Here is a 25,023-nt window from a genome sequence, read left to right as displayed (position 1 = left end):
CAAAGTGTTTTGACTCAAGTATGGCCATCCAGAGCAGTATGAATACGCTCTCTCAGCATTCCTGCTGCCTGCCCTCCTACGCTCTTCACGCGAGTAAGGGGAGGAGGACATGTAAATAAATAATGTTTTAATACATTTATCCATTTTAAATTTTAACATCTATGTGTCAAACATGTCGTCCGTATAGTGCAGCACTGTAAATCACAGGGCTCGAGCACAGACACCTTTAAAATGAGGCAGGCTGGACGTAGCGTGAAGCATAGACAGTCTGCTTTGGCCTCAAGCCCACTCTCTAACCCAGAGGCTGGCTGCCGAGGTATAGAAGAACGCTGTTCCTGGTGCTGACAGTACTGCGCTGCTCACAAACAGCAGCTTCATTAGCCAACTATGCAGCCAGCCACAAGCAGGAGAGAGGTGAGCAAAAAAACGATATCACTCATCTGTTTAGAAGTCAACACTAATGATGTCAGAACGATGGCTGCCAGTGTCACAAATGAATTTATTGAATTGATTCTACGAGAAAAACACTGTATGAGAGTTTTTATTGATGTGGAAAGCCGAAAAACAGTAGAAACTATGCAAAAATAACACATCTGTCTTTGTCTGTTTTCATTTAGAGAGAATGTGGGTATGTGCATTGCAAAAAAAAAAACATTTTCTTCATTTATGTTTTGTTTTTCAGTAAAACATCTTACCACATAAATTTATTAACAAAAAATGTAAATAGTGTATGATAATAGTGTATGATAATAAGATAATATAAATATCTTTAAAACCCACATAAATGTACCGTTATTTAAGGTACATTATCCTCAAAACAAACATATGTATAATAATTTTTTTGTAATTTTTTTTTTTGTGAGGGTGTTTTTTGATACAACAACCAGTGTTTCACAAATTTCATAATTAATCCTTTCTAGGCTCATCTATGTTTCATATGTAAATATATGCAGAGTGGGATTTTGGTCTTATGAGTTTTCAGTGTGGGCATTAGATAATAAGATTCTCTGACTTGTTTCCAGAGAATATATATTGAATAGTAAAAATTCCAATTAAAATATTCTAATGAAAAATCCTTAAAGAAAAATCCTTAAAGAAGAATATAAAATAATAAAATATAGTTTTTTCTTACCATACATACTGTCAAATATTTGTATTTTATTTATTTTTTTATTTTATTTCTTATTTTAACGACAAATCTGCTATATATATATTTTTTATTTATTTATATATATATATATATACACACACACACACACACACACACACACACACACACACGTTTGTTCCTGTGAATTGTGGGGACTTTCCATAGACTTCTATTTATTTTATACTGACCAAACGATATTTTCTATCCCCTAACCCTAACCCTACTACTTACAGAAAACCTGTTTGCATTGTTACACTTTCAGATATACATCATTTACTATTTTTTATATTTTTTTTCCCTTGTGGGGACCGCAGGCCGGGTTTCAGGTTTCAAAATTTCAGGTTTTACTATCCTTGTGGGGACTTTCAAATGGTAAACAAAGGAAACATTTTAATTCAAAATACCAAACAAATTGGAAACAGATGCATAAAACATAAGTCTGTAAGGCACAGTGAGTTTAGCATGCACACACACACACACACGTTTGTTTCTGTGAATTGTGGGGACTTTCCATGGACATCTATTACTTTTATACTGACCAAACAATATTTTCTATCCCCTAACCCACCCCTTACAGAAAACCTGTTTGCATTGTTACACTTTCAGATATACATCATTTACTATTTTTTATATTTTTTTTCCCTTGTGGGGACCGCAGGCCGGGTTTCAGGTTTCAAAATTTCAGGTTTTACTATCCTTGTGGGGACATTTGGTCCCCACAATGTAGCATAAACAAGTACACACACACACACGGTATATATCATCTCTGAAAACAAGTCTTTATGTCTTATTCAATTTTGCTTCTACATTTAAATTTATTCATTGTTTATTTGACAGACACTTTTATCCAAAGCATCTTATTAGTAGGAAGTAGGAACGTCACAATTTTTTAGCCAATTATATTTGCGGTGTACAATGTCAAGTTTTAAATGTAAGTTAGAATTCTGAGGTATGAGTGAAATGCAAAAAATAAGAGAATGAGCAAACAAGAATACATTTCTTAAGAAATTAATCTAGTTTTAAGGACATATAGAGATTTTTACTAGAAAAGAAGATAAAAAAAAATACTTAGCAATATGTGTGCATTATGTGTCCCCATAAGCACACATGTTGGCAGAGGCAAAGTATTTACCCAAGTTATTTTTGGAGCGACGGTGTTCGAAAATAAATCTGCAAAATTAATCAGCATCGGTACAATGACACCACTATAAAAACCGCTCTGAAAAAAATGCAGCTCGTTTAAGCAGAGGTTATCTTAATTTATGATGTGTATATGTGGAGCTGAGAGGTTGCTCTCAAGCAGAGGGGTGTGTGTGTGCGTCGCGCACACAGCTCCCAGTGTTCCAGCAGGAGACACAGCAACACCCACACACACAACGCGATCGCTCACACGCACACCTCCGTGCTCTCCACCGCGGCTATGTAAGCGCTTTCTGTCAGCGAAGGCCTGGAAAGTCTGGCCATGATCGTTATGGATGATCTCGCTCGCTCTCGTATGTTGAAAAGGGTCCGTTGACCCCCGCTAAATTAGTTAGATAATAAAGAATGCTACCAGCACTCGCTCACTCACCTCATTTCATGGTTGCACTCACTGTGCGGTAGACAGATGGATTGCCAAGTCATTAATCAAAGGCGATCCGTTTTTTCCTTTTGCTTTCACAAATGAAAAAGCATTTCTTTATTTATTTAGTGTGACAGTTTGGCGGCACAGGAGGCCAATGCACTCATGTCTTATAATCTGCTTGTCAAAGCCAGTTAACCTTCTGAGGGAGAAATAAATACAAATTCTGCACTCAGCTTATCAACACGTGCAATGGCTCTATTTGTGCAGACTGGGAACTACCGCTGAACTTCACATAAAAAATGTTAAAACGGATTTAATATGTTTCCAAAGTGGATAATTATGTTCTCACTCCTACTTGTTAGGATACAAAAATTGCGGTTGACATCCTAACCTTAAAATCTGGTTGTGATATTCCAGTGTATGTAATCAAACTTGACTTTTTTTTCAGTAGGGACCTAATTGTCTTGAGATTCCAGTAAGATTCTGTGTTGTGGTTTTGAGGTTACGTTATGTCGATATCTAGCCAAGCAGGAAACAATCAGTGTGCGCATTTAATCACGTACTGTTAACAGTCGTCACTGTAGAGTCAAAGGGGCCAAGGGTTAATCGTCTTAAGGGACTTTTAAGACACATTATTCCTTGAGGGGTTTGATAGTGATTTTCAAACGGAAAATCTGCCTTCCTACCTCCCTTTCAAGCCCCTCCGGTGGAGACACGGAGACTAGGGTTAGTGTGATTGCTCTCACGGTGACTCGCTCGCTCTGACGGCCACTTTCACATTGTAAACAGCTTCTCAGCCAAATGGATTGTTTCGTCTGCCCTGCTGTTTACACGGGGGGCAATTACGTGATGCTTAATTTCATGAAAACTGGGACGTCTGAAGATTGGCATCGCTGAAATGTGGACTGATATGGCTGCGCTTGAAGTGGGAGATACGCAGCTGAAATGTTCCAGATAACCGTTTTGTCGGTGGCCTGACTCCCCCGAACCCTCTCTTACACCCCTGAGGCTCTTTCACCCTGTCTGTCTTCAAAGTTCCCCTATGTTTATTTCTTCATTCAGCATGTTGTTTGTTCTGTTTTGCTCTTTACAATGACATTTTTGTGTCTTGATGACAAGAGTGTTTTCAAGTAATCCTGAAACGTTAATCTCCAGAGGATGATTAAAACTACATAGTTCATACTCAAGTTAATGATTGGGTTTTCTAAACAACTAGTCAGTCTTAAGGAAGCCAGAATGAATCCAAGAACTGACTAGAGTATGATTTTTCACACTGTTTTTCCATTGTAGGTCTCTCACACTATCTTCAGTCTCCCACACTAGTTTATATATTTTATTGTTTTCACCTCTTTGTTCATCTTGACTCCATTTCTTGCCTCTTTTTTTTTCCAGACACATCAAAGTTGCAGAATCCAAGTCGTAAACAGTCAATGTCCCGGAGCCTGAAACACCTTTTTCATTCCTCTACTAAATTTGTCAAGAGTCTCAAAAGGTGGTATGAGCATATTACAAAAAATAGGTGGCACTTCCGACAGATAGATTACATATTGGTGTCACATTAGTTTTATTACGGCATTAGAAGAATAAATGGTTATTATTGTATTGTTGTACTTTTAGACATGTGCATAAAAGTAGTTTTGACCACATGAAATGTTTCTATCCTCAGCCGTAAAATGGTAATTTGGCCTTTTCCACCTCAGGTCTTTTTGACCTTTTCAACTGAATACAGCAATCAAAATCAAACAACAATGTCATTATTTTTAAAGAATGTTTTGAATTAATGATTAAGGGCCAGATTTACTAACAGCTTGGGCCATCGCAAACCGTCTTTTGGCGTTAACATATAGTACTGTCAGGATTTACTAAAGACGCGCAGTGATGAATTAGTGCTCCATATCACTAAATATTTGCTGAAAACAAAGAGCCCTTTTTAGGAATCTCAGAGCCTATTTTGTACTCTATTCTTGGAAAGTGCCAAGCATTATAGAATTGACATTATAGCTGAATTCACCTTGTTCTGAATAGGTTCTCTTGGCTGTTTTTTTTTTCAGGGGAGTTTATATAGCATCATGACCTTATTGAATATGCATTTGTAGGAGTTTCCCTTTCAGACGCAAAATTTACGGGAGGAGAGTATTAAAATGAATCGCGCAACGTGATTTACTAACGTTTGCGTTCATGCAATTATTGGTATTTGCGCCATTATTTAACGCCAAAAAAAGCATGTCGTAAAGCAGGCGTAATTTGTGCTGCTCTTGGTAGATTGCGCTGCTCATTATGGAAATGAGATGTTGCATCTGTGTTATTTAATGTGCGCCTTGTCAGTAAATCACCCGCAGAATTTTCCACTCCCATCTGTGCTTTTATGGAGTTGCGCTCTAACGCTAATTTGCCCTGTTTAGTAAATCTGGCCCTAAATAACAGTATATTTTGCCGTTATAATGCCTTTTTTTATAATTATAATTTATTTATAATTAATTGTGATATTAAATTATCAGTAAAAAAAATCTAATTTAAATGACCGAAAACAATTTTGATGTTTATGTAATATTTATTGCTAGAAAATGTCAAAATTGCTGTCTAGGGTTTTAAACAACATTTAATGGCAAGAGTTGTAAAAACGGCAAACTTTTTTATAAACTTTTCTAATGAATAGAAAATAAAACTGGTATAATTATTACAATGTACTATAATACTACTTTGTTGTACTGCTCATTGCTAGTGACTAATGAGGATCAGATCCCCATAGTGGAGGTGGACGACTCATACAGCAGCTCCCTCATGCAGGACTTTCTGTGGTTCACCAAGGTATGTAAAAACATACAGTCAACCGCGACATTAAGCAGCGGAGAGGTCAGCACGGAGATACTGCACTAAAGTAACATGCGTTTTGTTAACGCTGAACTGAAACATACATTTTCGATGTTTTCGTTACACATCTCTTTGACAAGTGTCAATATTTTTGTTGGTTTCTTCTAAATGCAGCCTGCGGTCAGCTTAGCGTCCTAAATATATTCTGTCAAAGTGAACAGTCACCACACTTTTGACGTTAGGCCGCTCGTTTGTAATTAGCCCATCATTACAAGGCTAAAGTGGTGTGATGCAAGAAGCAGAGAGAGTCTTAGCAGAATATAGCTCTTTGTTTGATGGCCAAATACTTCTAGATTTTATGGTGAGATTGGAGGTAAAGTTATACTCGCAGAACGAGCCTTGCAGCATTTTAAGCGCTCATGTCCGAATCCAAATGTTTATTTTACAACTTGTCTCCTAATATGCAACTAAAAAATGAAAGTTCGTCAAGGCAAATTTTGATGTTGGCTTGATAAACCTTGTCTCCAAGTTTAAAATAGTTTGAAGGCTAAACAGTCAGGCACAGATGGTTTCGTCTCAAAGAATGATGCACTTTTCCATCGAAAGCACCTTATAGCAGGGATGTCGCCTCACTGAAGATAAAGCACTCTGGCATTCATGCACAGACTTTGAATGATGTTGAGGAATTAGGTAAATAGCTTCCTCCAACTTCACAAGTGTGCGTGTGTGTTTATTTTGCAGCTGTCCTGTATGTGGGAAGACGTCCGGTGGCTGAGACAGAGCCTGGCAGTCTCCACCTCTTCCTCTTCCACTCTGCAGTCCAGACAGAAGATGCTGGCGGCCGCGGGCCAACTGCAGGTTTGCCAGCCTGTGATGAGCCTTGCTAACAATTTATCACTATAATGGGACTTGATCTCAGTACAAATTGAAATTGAGTGGGATAATCTCTTATGTGGGATTCTGAGCGGAGTGTGTGCCTGTGTTTGTGTTTGAGCATATTTCATATTGCATAACAATTATTTTGGCCAACATACACTACTTAACTGCTTTTTAGTACAAAAATGCATTTTTTTCTGGAAACTGAATTAAAATATTTTAAATATTTATTTTTACTTCAGTGCGATACAAATACAATATAACTCTTATTTAAGTAGTTTATATATTTTATTATTAAGTAATTATAAAATATGACTTTTAATTAAAAAAAAATAATAATAATTCTTTAAATTTTGAGATAATTACACATCGGTCCAGTCCAGCGTTCCAGAAATACTTTGTGCTTTGTATTTCTGTTGTCATAAATAAAAACCATAATGATACATTAAAGAGGACAGTCATATATTATTATCGTTCCATGGTGGTTTCAATGTCACACTGGAAATAAAGTATAAAAAATTAACAATTGTTTTGTGGTGGACACCATGCACAGCATCAGAGGGTTATATTCTTTTCTACTTCTGATTTTCTCCAAATAGAATCTTCTGGGCAGTCACAATTTGGGCCGAGTCCACTATGAGCCCATTAAGGATCGTCATGGGAATGTGCTGCTTGTGACAGTGAGGGAGATGGATAGCCTTTATTCCTTTTTCAACGGGAAATGGATGCAGGTATCCAAACTGCAGAGTCAGAGGAAGTCTCTGTCCACTCCTGAGGAACCTTATGCCCTGGACATCCTTCTCATAACCATACAGGTAACTACAGCTCTGTCCTGACTCAAACATCAACTCTTGCACCTTTAGTCTACAGAAATGAATGATACCCCAAATAATCCACCATTTGTTTCTTATTCAGAAAAAGAATGAAATTTAAACTGTCCTTTTGATTGTAGGACATTCTGGCCTATCAGAGACGAAGTCAGCACCGGCTGTCCTCAGGGCTTTATCTGGGTTACCTGAAGCTCAGCAGCTCTGTGGACCAGATCAAAGTTCTGGTTCCTCAACGTATGCCCAACATGCTCTGCCACACCAAGATACGAGACAACTGGAATGTGTCAAGGTTAGCAGTGTTCTTCAATGTGACTGTTTCAAAAATAAAAATGTAGTTGCCACTTTTTATCTCACAATTCTGTTTTTTTTTTCTTTTCTGAATTTGTCTCACAATTTAGAATTATTTTTTGGAATTCTGAGAAAAGAAGTCAGAATATCAAGATATAAACTCAGAATCACAAAATGTTAATTCATAATTGCGAGAAAAAAATCTTAATTGTGATATTAAAGTCAATTTCCTATTGTATTTTTTATTTTGTGGTAGAAACAAAAAAACAGAATTGCGAGATGTAAACTCAGAATTCGTAGAAAAAAAGGCAGAATTGCAAAATATAAACTGAAATATAAACAGAATTGCAAGAGAAGAAGTCAGAGTTCTGAGTTTGTATCTCACAATTCTTTATATTTCAGAATTGCAAGAAAAAAGTCTAAATTGTGAGATTAAAAAGACCAATTATCTTTTGATTTTTTTTTTAACCCCATGGCGGAAATAAGCTTCCATAGCTACTCCCACAAACTTGCAGGAAACTGACCTGGGATTTTTAAATGAAAAATGCAAATTTGTGCAAATAAAAAGTAAGACTCTAGATAATATGTGACACAACAAATGAGATAATTTTTTGGGCCTGCTTTGGGGAAAATAGAATATTCTGAATATATGAAACTACTTAAACTAGTAAATGAGTGTGAATGTGTTTTTAGCATACTTTTTTCCTCAAATCATCCTGCATTTCGCAGTTCCCAAAGCAGTTCTCAGAAGCCCTTTTTTCTCTGTCTTTTTTTCATGTCAAAATGTATTGAAGAAAAAAGACCCTAGGTTTAAAAGCATTGGACAAAGACAATTAAAGCATGTATTCAAAGCCTGTAATTAAAGCATAGAATAATTTCTAATTTTTTATTAATTTTTCGCTTTTAACAAAGTACCAGTAAATGTACAGTATATGTACATCTTGACTCATCAGGAAAACTTTCATGCAATCTAATGAACGTTATTGATATGGACGTTCAGTTTTAAACCTTTTATAGTACAGAAGCAAGTTAATATTTCTTACAGGTGAAGCGAATACGAGCTCTCCAGAGCGAGTGTACCTGAGAAGATTGAAATATGCCTGAACTCCGTGTCGGGCTCCCCCTCACCACAGGCTTACATAGTTTCTTGACACCACCATTTTTTACAGTCAAAACAAAACTGCTATTTGTTTTTGTTCGGTAAAGGAGCTATTTATTTATTTTCATCTCGGGTCATGGTGTTGACCTTGGTAGGTAGCTAGAGACAGGGAGAGTATTATCCTGCAGCTCTGTGTGGTAGTAAAACTAAATTTACTACGGGGCCGGACTGTGGGAGGTTCACACAGGATGATGCCCACTCACGGCTCGAGGAAAACCTCTGGAGCAAAGAAATTCTCCTTTTTCTCTATAATTTGCCCCCTAGACGCTAGCCTTGAGGGTGTCCTTGAGACTAAGACCAAATTACTATATTTTGCTCCGTCATCTTAACCGCGTACTGTGAGCTGATGCTTTTCATCCTCTCAGTTTTTATGAAATTTATAGAAAGTTAAATGAATTTTAAATCATTTTACCTCACTGTAAACCAGTGCCAACATGATTTATGGATATTTTCACACAGATAATAATGTAAAACCTAATTCAGTTATTTTAAAGTTTTCTCTGCAATAATTTACAAATACTCAAGGGTTGTCATTTTCCTAGGTGTCCGTTTTAGCATTTTTGGACATTAAACTAGTACTTTTCTTAGTGTAGCATGTTCATATTAAAAGAAAAATGTGTTGAGTGGTTGGTCACAAGCATCACACCAAACCTTACTCTCAAAATCAGACCTGACATGCCATCCCACTAGCCTTTGGAAACCACTCTGTCGAGGGCTCTTCTGGAAAGAGTAATATAGAGCTGTGTGTATGTTGACTAAACGCTGTCTCTTCCCACCCAGGGATGAGTGGGAATGGCTGCAGTCACTGTCTGGCCCTGTGGAGGTGGAAACAGCAGATCAGGCTACAGACTGCCTCCTCTTCTCTGAGCTCCAGACGGCCATTAAGGGTCTGCTGCACCAGATCAATCTACCTCTCCACCAGGTACTGTAGTCTACAGGACAAGTCTGTGGTAACTTGGTGAAAAGCACCACAATCATCAGAAATTAAAGTTTATCAATATTTGTTATTTTTAAAATGGTTAAAATAGCTCAAGTTATTTAGGTGTTATTCAGTTTGCGTACTTAAGTTGTTTGAAAAGAGCGATTTAAGTTTAAAGCTTATATAAAACTAGTAGTGTGAAAAGTGGGAATACTTTGAGACGGACGGACGGACGGACGGATGGATGGATAGGCAGACGGATAGACAAAGAAATATGGATAGAGGGGATGGACGGACGGACGGATGGATGGATAGGCAGATGATAGGCAAACACTTGTAGATTGTTAGAGGGGATGGATGGATGAATGGATGGTTAGACAGAGGGGACAGATTAATGGATGGATAGATAAACGAATGGATGAATGGATGGATGGGTAGGCAGATGGATAGACAAAGAAATATGGATAGAGGGGATGGACGGATGGATGGATGGATAGATGGATGGATAGGCAGATGATAGGCAAACACTTTTAGATTGTTAGAGGGGATGGATGGATGAATGGATGGTTAGATAGAGGGGACAGATTAATGGATGGATAGATAAACGAATGGATAGATGGATGGGTAGCCAGATGGATAGACAAAGAAATATGGATAGAGGGGATGGACGGATGGATGGATGGATGGATAGATGGATAGATAGGCAGATGATAGGCAAACACTTTTAGATTGTTAGAGGGGATGGATGGATGAATGGATGGTTAGACAGAGGGGACAGATTAATGGATGGATAGATAAACGAATGGATGGATGGATGGGTAGGCAGATGGATAGACAAAGAAATATGGATAGAGGGGATGGATGGACGGATGGATAGGCAGATGATAGGCAAACACTTTTAGATTGTTAGAGGGGATGGATGGATGAATGGATGGTTAGATAGAGTGGACAGATTAATAGATGGATAGATAAACAAATGGATGGATGGATAGGCAGATGGATAGACAAAGACGTATGGATAGAGAGGATGGATGGATTGATAAATGGAAGGATGGATGGATGGATAGATGAATAAACTGGATGGATAATGGATGGATAAGCAGATGTTAGACAAAGACAGATGGATAGATAGAGGGGATGAATGAATGGATGGTTAGATGGAGGGGACAAATGAATGGATGATAGATAAACGGATGGATGGAAGGACAGACGGATAGATAGATAGATAGACTATAAATAGATTGTGCTATACTATACTATAGATACTACAGATCAATTGTGGTTACCATAGTTTTGTAAGAGTAACTTTTTGTCTGTACTACTGAGTTTTAGGAATTTTTGCTCGCTACTTAGTTACGGCATAACATTGTTACCCTTCGACCCCTGTGGGTTAAAGTGTGTGTGTGTCTCTGTGTGTCGTGCACAGGCCAAGCACTTCCGTCTCTACACACACGAGGTGTTGGAGCTGGGTCACAATGTGTCCTTTCTTCTGCTGCTGCCTGCCTCAGACGACGTTTGCTCTGCCCCGGGACAGACCAACCCCTACACACCACACTCGGGGTTCCTCAACCTCCCTCTTCAAATGTTTGAGCTCGGTACACTGGCTTCTGTTTCAACCCCTACAATATTAGCTCAGTTGGCCTTATAAAAATCCACAGATTCCTCCCCCCTCTGCCCCCAGTCACACTCCCTTAGGACCTCTAGTAAATCAAGCAGACACACACACATGCAGACACCAGCGGGGTGGCTGTGCGCACCACGGCTAGCCACCCACCCCCCTTGCTGAGCCCAGACTGTGTAAAATAAGGAAAGGTTAAACAAGTCATCAATATTATAATTCAATAAAATGTGTTTTAAAGAACGGCAGATAATTTTCTTTCAAATAGCAGGGTTTGTTTTCAGCGTGCTTGTATGCTTAGCAGTGGTGCCAGTTAGAACACTTAGTAGCTTATTCAGCTGCTGTTGTGGGGAGAGTTTCAAACAACTTTTTAAACGTTATACTGTGAGGTGTTTTCAACCCAAACACCATACACTTGTAAACCACCCACAGATTTCCATTACAAAAACGTCTTTTAAAAAGATTTGTCAGTGTTTTTTCGGACATTAATGATAACCTTCCTTGGGTCTCAAGTTCACGCGCACACCACCCAGTGAAGTCAATTTGAAAAATGCAATAATATCTGTCTAGTGTTGCCCTTATATGACAGTGTCCATTACTAAGTGTGGTATTATATATTTTTTGTCTCCCATGTGCAGTTCACTTCTGCTCATATAAGGAGAAATTTATCAGTCTTTACTGCCGGCTGTCCTCAGTGCTGGACCTGGACGCTCTAATTACCCAGCAGGCTTTTAGAGAGGCCATCACTGACTCAGAGGTGTCCACAGCCAAACAGAGACATCAGCACATATTGGACTACATTCAGGTATGTTCTGTGAAGGGTAATGTGATTTGTAATTTTTTTTCCTCTCCCTTGCTCCAAATTATACGATAAACAAAAAAGATTTCTCTTTATAAATTAAATTTTACATAATGTAGTACAGTATTTTATTGAATATTGATGGTGCAAAACATTTTTTTACTGTTGAGTACTGTATAAAGGCCTGGACTCACTGGTTCACTGTTTTTTTTTCTATGTTTGATTGTGTTTATGGGATGCAGTCTAACGTGTTAATGCTTAGTTTTTTAAAAAACGCATTATTTTTCATATAATTTACCTTTATTCCACACCGCTCTATCCCTTCTCTGAGAAACGCGCTGATAATTTCCTGCTTTTATGAAGTCCCTCCCTCAGAATCTGTCGTCTTGGCGTCCATGTATAGCGTTTCTCATAGCTATGTGAAAATAAGTGTATAATTGAAACAGTTCATTGTTGGAGCTGAGCTGAATGAGAGAGAGAGAGAGAGAGAGAGAGATAGATGCAGAGCGTGTGCAGAGCAGGGGAACGTGAGGAACAGTATTTGTTATGTTACGTCATGAACCCGGGAAGTATCTTGTTGTAGTCCCTACCAGCCATTTTTGTAGGCATTAAACTGCCAGAATTTTAAAAGACTGATATCTCAGTTTGCATTGAACTTTCAGCTTCGTAACTTTGCAGATATTGTTTATGCTCAAACAGCAACATTACACACTAACTAACGTTAAAAAAGTGAAATCGCAATCAACCACCCCTTTAAAAATTATATTTTTACATAATTTATTTCAGCTCTATATGGAATGTATTGATGGAGCAATGCCATTTTTTAGCTTTTATGGTTTCTTTTTACAAAAAAAACAAGTACTTAATAAAGGCTTGGACTCATAAATATAATACAAAAAAATTATTTGTCACCATATGCAAACTCTTTCTGTAGCAATATCTTTTTGGGTGATTGTTCAAGCTAAATACCTGATTTGAACATGTAGCATTTTCTTCTCATTTCTTCACTTAAATCTCACTCTTAAATAGATGTTTTATAAGATCTGTGTTATTTTGTGTTTAGTACAACTTGTTGTACGTCTTGGAACTATTGTTAGTTCAGGAATCATTTGCAAATGAATCTCCATTGTGATTGGTGCACTCAATGTGAGCCCACTTTGCACATCCATCACAACAAATCCATTTCCTCCCAATTTAAGTAATTTGTTGCACTGCAGGCATTTTGCATCTTCGTCCTTAGCCAAGCTTAACAGTGTTTTCGGTGGTGTTTTTGATCTACAACAGGGAATTTACACTAAATAATATGCTTTCGCATTTTCAGCAGTCACTGACTATTGACTAATAACCTTGAATAAATGAGAAGTAAACTACTGTTATTAATGTTTTTGAAATAAGTCTCTTATGTTCACTAAGGCAGCATTTATTTGGTCAAAAAAAATGCAATAAAATTGTAATATTTTTACAATTTAAAATATCTAGTTTCCATTTGAATATATTTTAAAATGTAATTTATTCCTGTGATGGCAAAGCTAAATTTTCAGCAGCCATTAATCCAGTCTTAAGTGTCACATGATTAGAAATTATTCAGAAATTATTCTAATATGCTGATTTGGTGCTCAAATAAAATGTCTTATTATTATCACATTTGAAAACAATTGTGCTGCTTAATATTTTTTTTGTGGAAACTGATAACGTTTTTTTCAGGAATTTACTGATCCCCAACTTTTGAATGGTATTGCATGTGGTCATTTCAGTCTTATGTCAATGCAATGACTTCATAGGTCAAAACATGCAGTATGCGCAACAAACAGGTGTTTAGGATAATGCAATGGTGGTGTTTTATTGCTATTTTGTATTTTAAAATTGTTTGTACACTATCTGAAATTATGCTTTACTGCTTCATTCCCTTTTATTGGCCACATTCGTGTTGTTTCAATTACAACTTTTAGCAATACGTCATTCATGTTTCAATCCTGAGGATCACATGTTTATTCCCAGCCGCTTGGGAGTGTTGGAAACATCAAACTACAAAAACAATTTAAACTAATAATCCAATTAGGATAGTTTATTGATGTCATAAAGCATAACTACTAGACTTATAAACTGTAAAACAAGTTGTTTTCCTTGTGTCGAAATTTCAATAACAGCTCAGCAGACTCTCTCACAATTCGACTTGAAAGACAGGCGTGTGTTAAGTGTGCCAGTCTGAAATAATCCCTCTACGCCACCCCGGTCTGGACGATTAATTGAGATTGACCACAAAACCACAAGAGTGTTTGTGTGATGTCAGGTCCAAGAGGCGCTGGAAAAAAGCAGCACACTGACCACAGATTACACAGCGCCTAAGAGCGACGAGGGGAAAAAATAATACCGATCAATGAGTGTGACTGCATGAATGTGTGTGTGGGGCTGAGCAATGTGGCATCAATTAGCGTGAAAACCTTAATGTTCCAGGAGGCGGCGAACCAGAAAGAGCCACGTCTGTCAGAGTGGCACGGTGGTGGAAAGTGCTTTGCGCTCTGCTCTCGTGCGAGTGGGCAGGTTTATATCGCTGTGAGGTCCTCTCAAAGAGCTAACGGCAGACCGCAAAAAATGCGTGTTTTAGATGCATGTGGCGAGATGTGTCATTGAGACGGAGCTTCCATGACACTCAAATGCAACTTTTTGGCTTTAAGTTGGCAGATTTACAAGTTTGCTGCTATATAATGTGTGAAATAAGCTACTAGTTAATCTGATATTACTCAACTGCTTTAGAGTTAGTTCAGGGCCCAGATTTTACTATGGGCATAAAGTGGTGAATCAAGAGGATACCAAAGTTGTGTATGAACAAAAATGTCCTTAAATCTAACACTAAAATTGTTAACATGACAGGCTGAGAAGGAACATTCACTGTTAGTTTCGAAATATCTCTTGAATTTTAATGTTTTCGTTGACAGCCGATAACTCACTACACAAAACAAATTATACTTGACACAAACCAATAATTATTCTCCTTGGAACTGAACCTTTATTTAATGTAATACGAGTCATGTTTTCTTCTACTTTGTTGTTGTTTTTTATAGCTTCAGGATAAAGCAGCCTGTCTCTCTCTGTGTTGCATTGGTCTAATATTTTAACATTTTTTCCAAATATTATGCATCAAAATACTGTTAAGTTTGATTTCACAGCCTTTGATGCATATAAAAACGAGAAGCCTTTTCTCATCTCTGTTAATGGTCAGGCCTATTAATTTTGCTCTCCTAAATATGCATGATTATATAGTCAGTTGCATTTTATTATCCCCATCCATGCAGTCCACGGCCCTATTGGAATGGCTGACAAGCAGCCTGTCCATGTTGGATCTCTCTAGTATTTAAAAAAAAAAACATTTCGCCAAATATTTTGCGTCAAAATACTGTCGAGTTTGACTGCACAGCCTTTGACGCACATGAAAGGGAAAACATTTTCTCATCCCTTTAATAATGGTCAGGCATATTCATTTTGCTATCCTAAAAATGCTCAATTATATGGTCAGTTAAATTTTTATTATTTCCATTTAACATGATTTTTCCCTGCTGCTATATTGGAGCACTGGGTATGATATAAGCCACCCTGCCTATTTATTCTTATTTTCCCCTAATTTGTTGTAATATTTCCCAGCCAGCAGCATCAGCCAAACATTTATTAGTTGAAGTAGTCTATTTCGCAACTTAAAGAAACTCATATTATTGCCCTTGTCATACTGGAGTCCCCTCTTTGTCGTTAGAAGCCCGGCATATTTTCCAAAGGAGTCATCCTGTGGTGTCAAGGCTCATTCCCATAAGCTGGATCTCACATGGCATTTGCTAGAAAGAGCTCAGATTGCAGAGCGTTTTTTTTTTTTTTTCATCTACCCTGCTTCATTTTTGTACAGCCTTTTTCCTTCCAATTTGAACTAAGCTCCTTGTAAATACAATTGCTATAGTATGTCCCAAGGATGGAAAATATGAAAGTGGTAGTTGTGAAGATTCACTGCATGGAGGTTAACAGCTCTGATTGAAAACACATTTTACCTCTCATTTCGCTTCTGCACACTAAACAGGAGCAATATGTACAATTCAGCTCTGACGTGCTGTGATTGGTGAACAGAGGAAGATGACACAAAATAAATTATGATATTAGTCACGGTCATGCCCCTTCAGACTTCACAGCAAGTTTGCTGTGGCCTCCTTTTGAAGCTTTTGTGTGATGCACTTTACTGGTTTGAAAAGCTTTGTGATGTTTGTGGGGAAAACGCTTGCGAGGTTTGTGTGGGGGAAATACCACATTTCTCACACTGAAAGCTGCGATTTGCATTTATATCGAATCAACATTTAAATAGCACCCTTTAGTTTTCAAGCTAACCTTATTTTCAGCATTTCCAATGAAATAACAGCGCACTCAACCTCGCTTTGTTTTTTTCCTTTGTGTGTTTGAAGCAATTGGACGAGATGTGGCGAGACGTCCGCTGGATCACCAATGCCCTGCAGCACGCCCGCTATAAACAGCCTCTCGGTTGGGTGCCTATCACCTGGCTAGTAGATGTCAGCGTGGAGCCTCCTGTCCAGAAGAATGACTCCATGTCCTCTAACACAGACTACGTGCCCACTCCCTCGCCCTCTCCAGAAATGAGGAGACGAAAGCCCACAATCGGTAAATGCTGTTTTTCAATAGCTGCCTTTCATCCAGCCATAAAAATATGTGTCGTGCTTGACTGCGTGTCTGTGTTGCATTCAAATATGTATTATATTTGCAGTAGTGAGAATGTGGCATTTGTTGACAGCACAAAAGAAAGTTTCTGCAGGAAATAAATCAGTGTATCGACTTAATTATAATTCAACACACTTATTGTTATGATAAACCATTCTGTATTAAAGCTTTGAGATGCCATGTGTTTTGCAGAGCATTACAGGATGTTAGTTGGCATAAAAGGAAGAAGAGTTTCTAAAATTATGGCAACAAAAATATAACAAAAGACACCAGTTTTCAAGAAACAGATGAAATTACAGATTAAGCTCACTTAAGTAATGTTCTGGCAGGGTGTGGTCTGTTTCACTAAGGATTGGCAAATTATGATCATTCACAGACATCGGTCATCATTGCTGTGTCTGTTCTAGTAAGACCCAATTGCGCTGTGTCTTGATTTGATAGATTTGCATTTGACTAAGGCATTGCACAAATCTTGAAGTGGCAAATTGCTCATTTTACCTTTTAAAACACAAAGTGGTGACAAATTTAATGCCAAATATTGATGATTTAATATTACCCAGACTGGCCAGTGTTTCAATGCATTCTTAAAAAAATAAAAACCATGCAGTTCTGATAAAATACGCCTTTACATTTGTTTTGAATGTATTAAGTAGGGCTGTCAGTTTAACGCGTTGACTTAATTAATTAGTTATGAAAAAATAAAGCGATTAAAATATTTTAACGCAGTTAATGCACTGGCCCCGCCCCCAGACTTGTACGTCATCTTACATTTCATACAGCTGACTGTTGACAAACATGATGCAGGGCAACAACTCCATAAATGCAGTTATGCTCTGAAATTAAAGATATTGGGGCAAAAAAATGAAAAATTTGTTTAAATGTGATTTTATACAACAGTTCAGTAAATAAGAAGTTGATATTGTGTTATATTTTAAACAGAATATTATGTGTTTTTGTTCAATTTTGCAGAGAATATATTACCTTTAAAGCCACAGCAGAACTGTTGCGTCTCCGAGTAACACAGCGGTGTTTAGTTTCTGAATGAATCCGCGTTTTGTAAGAATCGTGTGAATCAATGATTCAAAGGCCCATTCATAAAGAGAGTCGTTTACTGAATTCCTGAATGAATCAGCCGTTTGAACGAATCGAATGAAGACATTTACCGCCACCTGCTGGCAGATTTATTTTCTTATTTAGAGTATTATTTCATTTAAAATAATAATAACATTAAAGGGATAGTTAACCAAACAAAATATTAAATTCTGTCATCATTTACTCAAACCTGAATGACTTTCTTTCTTTTGTGGAACATAAAAGAAGGTATTTTGAAGACTGTTGGTAACAAAGCTGTTTTGGTTACCAGTGACTTTCATTGTATGAACAAAAATACTGAGATGTTTCTCAAATTATCTTCTTTTATGTTCCATAGTTTATGTTAGGCCGTTGTAGCCTAAATGTTTATGTGTAATAAATTTTATGTTGAAAAAAAACTACAATTTGTAATGTCTACTTGATACTTTCTCGTTTTACACAAAAATTGCTTTAAATAATCTTTTGTGGGTATTTTCAGTCAAATTTATTTTGCGATTAATTGAGATTAATTAGATTAATTAATCGAAACATCATGTAATTAATTAGATTCAAAATTTAAATCGACTGAAAGCCCTAGTATTAAGTAAATTAAAAACATGAATTAAAAACATGTTATTAAGTCCACTTAAATATTATTACTTATGTGGTTCAGTGTGTGCAATAAATTGCATATTGCCTGTCTGCTGGGTGGTTTTACTTTTATTTTCTCTCTTTTATATTCCACATTTCTCAAGATTTATAATTATTCCATTATGTGTGAGGATGTGTATTCAACGACCTGCCACATTAAAATACTGAATAAATGAAAACTGTTTTTGTTAATCCTTCAGAAAGAACCTATGCATAATTCTTCACTATAAAACATAGATATAACTTTATATTAACTTTTTAATAAATTTAACAAATATTATTACAGTATATAATGCTTAGTATGTGCAATGTCACAGTACATTTATCTATATTATAAATATACACTACCATTCAAAAGATTGGGTCAGTAAGTTTCAATTTATTTATTTGATTTGATTTTTTTAAGAAATGTATACTTTTATTTAACAAGGATGCATTAAACTGATGTGAAGTGGCAGCAAAGCTATTTCAAATAAGTTCTGCACTTTTGGGAAAAATGTATCACTGTTTCTACAAAAAATATTAGCTATTAAATATTAAATATTAGCTAGCTAAACTATTTTCATCACTAATAATAATAAGAAATGTTTGTGACACTGAAAATGTAGCTTTGCCATCAGAGGAATAAATTACATTTTAAAATATATTGAAATAGAAAACTATAATAATAGTTAATAATAATAATAATAGTGAAATAATATTTCACAATATTACTATTTTGACTGTATTTTTAATCAAATAAATGCAGTATTGAGGAGCACGAGACTTTCTAACCGACCCCAAACTTTTGAACAGTGCTGTACATCGGCTTTTCCACACGTAATTTTGCACATTGTTCATCCAATCAGATTTTAGAGGCAGAACTGTCCTTTTAAAATGTTTATTTTATTATTAAAATGGATAAGCAATATTATGCTTATTAATTCCAATGGACCTATTATTTCAATCCCCATCTCTTGCAGAGTCCCAACCAGGTTCAGATGAAGAGGGCTGTTCGGAGGTCTTTCTCCCCACAGACAGTGACTACGACTCCAGTGACGCTCTGAGCCCTCGTGACCTGGACTTAGTTTACTCCTCAGCCCAGGATCTCTCCCATCAGGCTGTGCACGTCCTCAGCGGTAGCGCTCCTGATGTTCTTCAGCTGCATGATCTCAAATACAGTGCTTGCTCCAAGTCCATCCTGGAAACCGAATCGTGCACCAAGGACATGGAGGACCTATCGCTGTCTACATACTCTGTGAAGACCACAGACAAATGTATGTATGTTTGTATATATATATATATATATATATATAACATTTATACAAAATACAATATATAAAAAATATTTAAGTAAATTTTAAAAACAATGTTATAAATCTATCTATCTATCTATATCTACAAACATGTAACATTGCTTTTTAAAAAATATATATGACCATATCTAAATTAATTGATATAACCTTTGGTTAGTCTGTTTTGAAGTTCTCTGTGGAGAAAATGAATGGGATTTTTACATCCGGAAACATGCTGTTGGGCTCTGTTGTGGTGTTTTTAGGTGAAGAGTGGATTTAGGTGATTTGAGGGTCGGTTAAAATTCAGTTTGTGTTTACTTGCTATGAAAGATCGATGTATCTGCTCATTTCACTGCCCATTTAGTATTGTTTGCTCTTACAATTGATGTATGAAGTGGCATCATCCACTTTACACTACATCTGTTTCTAATAGATTGCATTTCAGTGTTCAGAAACACTGGATTAAATAAAAAAATGATCCCATCACTACAGACTCTGTTACCAAACATGAGCCCTTCTTAAATTAAAAAGCTGGTAAGTAGTTCTAAGGGAAGAGAGCGTGACATTTGTTCCACAGAATGTGTTTCATTGAAAAATACCTTGAGTTGTGCGATGTTTACCATATGATGGTGGTTTGTGGCGTGTGATTGTTCACATTTGAAGATTCGTTGTCATTTGTTTCTGTTCCTATTTATGCTGGGTAACCCACTGTTATGAAAGGAAATGAAAACCACTTATGTTTTACAGGTTGAAGGAATGATAAAAACTGCACTTTTAATATATACAGTATATTTGCCTCCCACAACTTTTACTGTAATAAGAGTTTGACAGCTGGATTCTTTTGAATCGGACCACTTTTGACCTTTTGCAGAGGAAGGAACCTTATTTGCTTGTACCGCAAATTTGTGCCACTTATATAAACATACATTTAAATTATTTGGAAGTTAATTATTTTTCTTACATAATTTCGAATATCACAGCACTCATTTTGTCAATAAAGCCATAGTTATTTGAAATGCAAGTTATGGTCTAAGGACATAACCAAAAAGGTACTTTGTTTAGTAATGCATCATTAATTCTGTAAAACTATACCACATTCATGTTGCAATGATTATTACCTAACAGATTTATTGTGAATATAGTATATATTTATTCACATAATCCATATGTACGCCCTGTAAATAAGTGAAATATTTTTCCCCGAATGAAAAGGGCAGCTTTCGCAAGCAACATTGTGAATGTGTCTGTTGCAATGTTTCAACAATTTATTCATGTTTGTAGTGTTTTTTATGAAAAAAAGAAAGAAAAATGGTATTTGCATAAAATGTTTGATTTCCAAAAAATATATGTCGCGACTGGAGTTTCTCCTGTGAAGGATTGTAAAAAACGATTTCATCTTCCAGTTAATGTACAGTGATGTCAGTTGGTGCTCCAGATCCTGTGGGTAAATGCACTGTTCTGACACACCGGTGTGCATTCAACACAAGCCCACAGACATGAGGCATTATTTAACATATTCCACTTTACCTATATTCCAGTTAAATCATTGAACTCTTTGCAACTGGCATTCCAGTTAGGGTGTTATTGTTAAATGATATGGTATATTTGTCTTGATACCTTTATACTGTGCACAATGCAAGCCAAAACAATTAAAAAGCATCATATCTGTATATTTTTGCATTATGCATTTATTGATCCAAATAATATATTTCAGTATTGCATTTTTGATGGTTGGTCCCTTGTCGTAGAGGTTTCTGATGTAACTTGTTTGCTTTTTGTGATGCATCTTGAATATGACGTTGTGACAGATGTATTTAAGTCATAAAAAATAAACATTCCAGTGTAAATATTTTATGATATGTTATTTGTGTTTCTTTAATTTCAGACCTATTCAAGTAATTGTAATTTTAAATACAGGTGCATCTCGATAAAAGAGAATATCGTGAAAAATTCATTTTTTTCTGTAACTTGTTTCAAAAAGTGAAACTTTCATATATTCTAGATTCCTTACATGTAAAGTAAAACATTTCAAAAGTTTTTTTGTTTTAATTTTGATGATTAGAGCTTACAGCTCATGAAAGTTGTAATGAAAGTTATAAATTGAAATTAAACTTAGTTTGCAATGTTAACAATTTAAACAAAGAGGCCAATCAAAATGTATGATTATGAAATGTTAATTCTTCAGAGGTTGACTACAGATTTAAAAATATAGAAAATTGCAGTAAAACAGAATACAGAAAATTATATTTTATAAATATTTATTTTTAATTATTTTATAATATACTTATATTTTTATTATTATAGTTTCATATTTTTATAACTTGATATGGAGCTTGGTGTACAATGTAAACAATTTAAACAGGCCAATTGACAATATATAATATAGCAAAATTATATTATGTGAATATTTAAAAAATGTTTTAATGATATTTTTTATAATATATTTATATTTTATTAGTGTTTGTTATATGGGTTTAATATTTTGAAGACATTGATAAGAAGCTTGGTTTACAATGTTAACAATTTAAACGAACAGGCCAAACAGAGACTGTGTTTGTGTGTATGTTTGTATTTAAAACGGAACTGACCGCATGTTAGAAACCGTAACTTTCAAATCGAGCGTTCAAATTGCTCTCTTGTTAGATCATCAAAGGTCTTCACAGGGAACTAAACAAAAACAAATGACATTTTTATCTAGCTGGGTCACGAGAGAATCGGGAATATTTTGACCTCGAGCTGGGAGGCCTTCTGATCCATCATTAAGATTAAGTGAACTTCAGAGTCGGATCAGACATTGATGGTCATGGAGGCGTGACTGGCCTTTGCCCAGATATTCCACGGAAATCAAAGGACAAATATACCTCCAGATGATTTGAAACACGTGGATCTGGCCATCAGTTCAGGGAAGAAATGAGAATGTATGTGTATGTTGGAAACGAACTCAAACCGTGGTGAATATTGCTATCGAGAAGATGATCTGATGATTATGTCTGGAATGACGCAATGTTCTCAATTTGCAGCTAAAATTGACAGGGGCCTGTTTGAATATGGCCTCTCATCCACTTTGCTATGTGTCCAAACACACACTTCCATGGAAACCACTGTAACACAGTTAAACAGTCATTCGTACAAATTACAAGACAGAACGAAGGAATCCACGAGAGTACAACAGCATACATCGACTGAGCCGCGGTTCACAGGTTAAGACACTTATTATGAGTGACATTTAATACTAAGACAGTATGGCGTCTGTTCATCACAAATGCATTAATCAGTTTGATGTTCATATGGAGGGCTCTGGAAAACAGCGTAGCTCTTTATTTGGCTCTCAGAAATGTCTTTGTTCACCGGGAGACTGTGCCGGTCCTGCGTTCTGTAATTCTAGCCGGAGGATAGGCCATTTTCAAGGGCCACAGATTCCTTCGTCACTACAGTCGGTTGGCAAGCTTATCTCAAAAACATAATTTCAGCCCACTTCCTTTCTTTTAAATAAGAACTCGCATTCTACTGGCGCCGGACACTCGCTGACACAGGAGCAATCCAGAAAATTGCTCTAAGGTCAATTTAAACGTTAAAGAGGAGCAGAGGAATATCTTGGGATGTCTGAATGCAACCTTGTCATTGGAAGAGAAGCCAAAAAACCCATTTCATGTGAACAGTGGCACCCATTGATTTGATTTCAGAACGCGTTTCAGAGTAAGCTGATATCAGCTGAGAATGATTTAAACTGCAGCATACATTACATATCTTTCACATCACTTTTGTAACAGGCCTACATGTAATGAACAATTTAATACATCTTTTAATAAACGTTTTCGTCTGCATCAGTTTCAAAAATCACTTGAATGCACATCATCGATAATGAAAAGATTTTTGAATTGAGTTTTTTTGTTTTATTTTGGTGAGCCTTAAATGTGAAGGCGGTGTAACTGTGCAGAAACTGATCATAAACCGATGAAATTCTTGGAAATGCTGATATCCTTTCAATCTTTTAATAGTATTTATTTCGAAAATGAAGGAGTGAAGCAGTTTGTTTTAAAATATTACTAATATTTTAATAATATTTGTTGGTATGTGACTTGAGCATAAAACTTTATGAAAAGGCATATTTGATTCAGGTCTGGTGCAATAACCTTGTCAATATTTGCAACTCAATAAATAAAATATATATTAAAAAAATTGTATATTGGTTTAAAAGATTATCTTTAAAAATATGTTTGTAAACTTTAACTTTTTTAACTTTTTTTTATTTATTATTAAGTTGTGTACATTCGGACACCCCTCCCTAAATAGAAGGAGGTGTCGTGGAGCTCTGGCAACAGACCCACAACTGAGAATGGGTCTTTGGGTTCTATCGCGACCCGCGAGGATCAATGAGACGAGCCAGGTGATTCTCAGTTCGGCGCCCGTCACCAGAAACCATGCGGATCCTCAGACACCAGGACTCCGGATTCAGACGCGAGGAGCCCGCGAGCTCAAAAAGGAGACCGGATCCGGCTGAAAACGCCTGATGCTGTCATGAGCCCTTCTGCTGATGGGAACCTGTGCGTAAAAGCGGAACGAGACGCGCGGAATGACCACAAAGTAGACACTGACACAGCGTTCTTAGATCTCCGATCACATTTAAGCGCGAAGTGGCGCCGAGGATAGTGCCGTTTGAATTGAACGAACACTTTCTAAGGAGAACGCTCGTGGGTAGACACCGCGCGCGCTGGAGACTGCGCTCTCACGGCTCGCCAAAAACTCAAGCGAACACTCAAGCGCGAGGATTAATCAGCCGAAAAGATGGATAACGTGCCGTATTTTCTGGCTACATACGTGCTCATTTTCTCCCTCGGATTCAGGATAGAAGAAGGGATGTGCCAACATTACTACCTCCTCCGTCCCATTCCCAGTGACACTCTGCCTATAGTGGAACTCAAGGAGGACCCGGATCCCATACTGGACCCTAAGGAGCGGGATCTGAACGAGACCGAACTCAGAGCCATGCTAGGCAGTCACTTCGACCAGAACTTCATGTCCATCAGTCCACCGGAGGACAAATACGCAGGACAGGACGACCTGAACGAGTCCGAACTCTTCAAGCGTCCCACCGGCACCATGCCCAAAGAAATCAAAGCCATGGAGTTTGAGATCCAGCATGGGAAAAAACACAAGCCCAGTAAGAAGCTCAGAAGAAGGCTTCAGCTGTGGCTGTGGTCCTATGCCTTCTGTCCAGTGGTGCACACATGGCAGGACCTGGGGAACCGATTCTGGCCCCGCTATGTGACGGTGGGCAGCTGCTACAATAAAAGGTCTTGTTCGGT

At 36.9% G+C, this 25,023-nt stretch overlaps 2 protein-coding genes across 2 annotated transcripts in view; both read left to right on the top strand.

The window, feature by feature from the left end:
* The window catches only part of ankfn1a (ankyrin repeat and fibronectin type III domain containing 1a), a 90,562-nt gene extending 66,344 nt beyond the window's left edge, over positions 1-24,218 (top strand). Inside the window, exons 15-26 of the mRNA XM_016572188.1 lie at positions 4,107-4,206; positions 4,766-4,783; positions 5,396-5,522; positions 6,267-6,383; positions 7,001-7,216; positions 7,354-7,520; positions 9,459-9,600; positions 11,024-11,192; positions 11,854-12,020; positions 16,451-16,664; positions 19,406-19,703; positions 24,011-24,218. Coding sequence (XP_016427674.1) covers positions 4,107-4,206; positions 4,766-4,783; positions 5,396-5,522; positions 6,267-6,383; positions 7,001-7,216; positions 7,354-7,520; positions 9,459-9,600; positions 11,024-11,192; positions 11,854-12,020; positions 16,451-16,664; positions 19,406-19,703; positions 24,011-24,218 — 1,943 coding nt within the window. The remainder of the gene's footprint in view (positions 1-4,106; positions 4,207-4,765; positions 4,784-5,395; positions 5,523-6,266; positions 6,384-7,000; positions 7,217-7,353; positions 7,521-9,458; positions 9,601-11,023; positions 11,193-11,853; positions 12,021-16,450; positions 16,665-19,405; positions 19,704-24,010) is intronic.
* nog3 (noggin 3) overlaps positions 24,101-25,023 on the top strand; it is a 2,421-nt gene continuing 1,498 nt past the window's right edge. The window contains exon 1 of the mRNA XM_016572315.1: positions 24,101-24,803. Coding sequence (XP_016427801.1) covers positions 24,503-24,803 — 301 coding nt within the window. The 5' untranslated portion in view covers positions 24,101-24,502. The remainder of the gene's footprint in view (positions 24,804-25,023) is intronic.

The sequence above is a fragment of the Sinocyclocheilus rhinocerous genome, unplaced genomic scaffold (assembly GCF_001515625.1).
Source record: "Sinocyclocheilus rhinocerous isolate Xijiao unplaced genomic scaffold, SAMN03320098_v1.1 scaffold140, whole genome shotgun sequence".
NCBI lineage: Eukaryota > Metazoa > Chordata > Actinopteri > Cypriniformes > Cyprinidae > Sinocyclocheilus > Sinocyclocheilus rhinocerous.
This window is presented reverse-complemented; position numbering and strand designations above follow the sequence as displayed.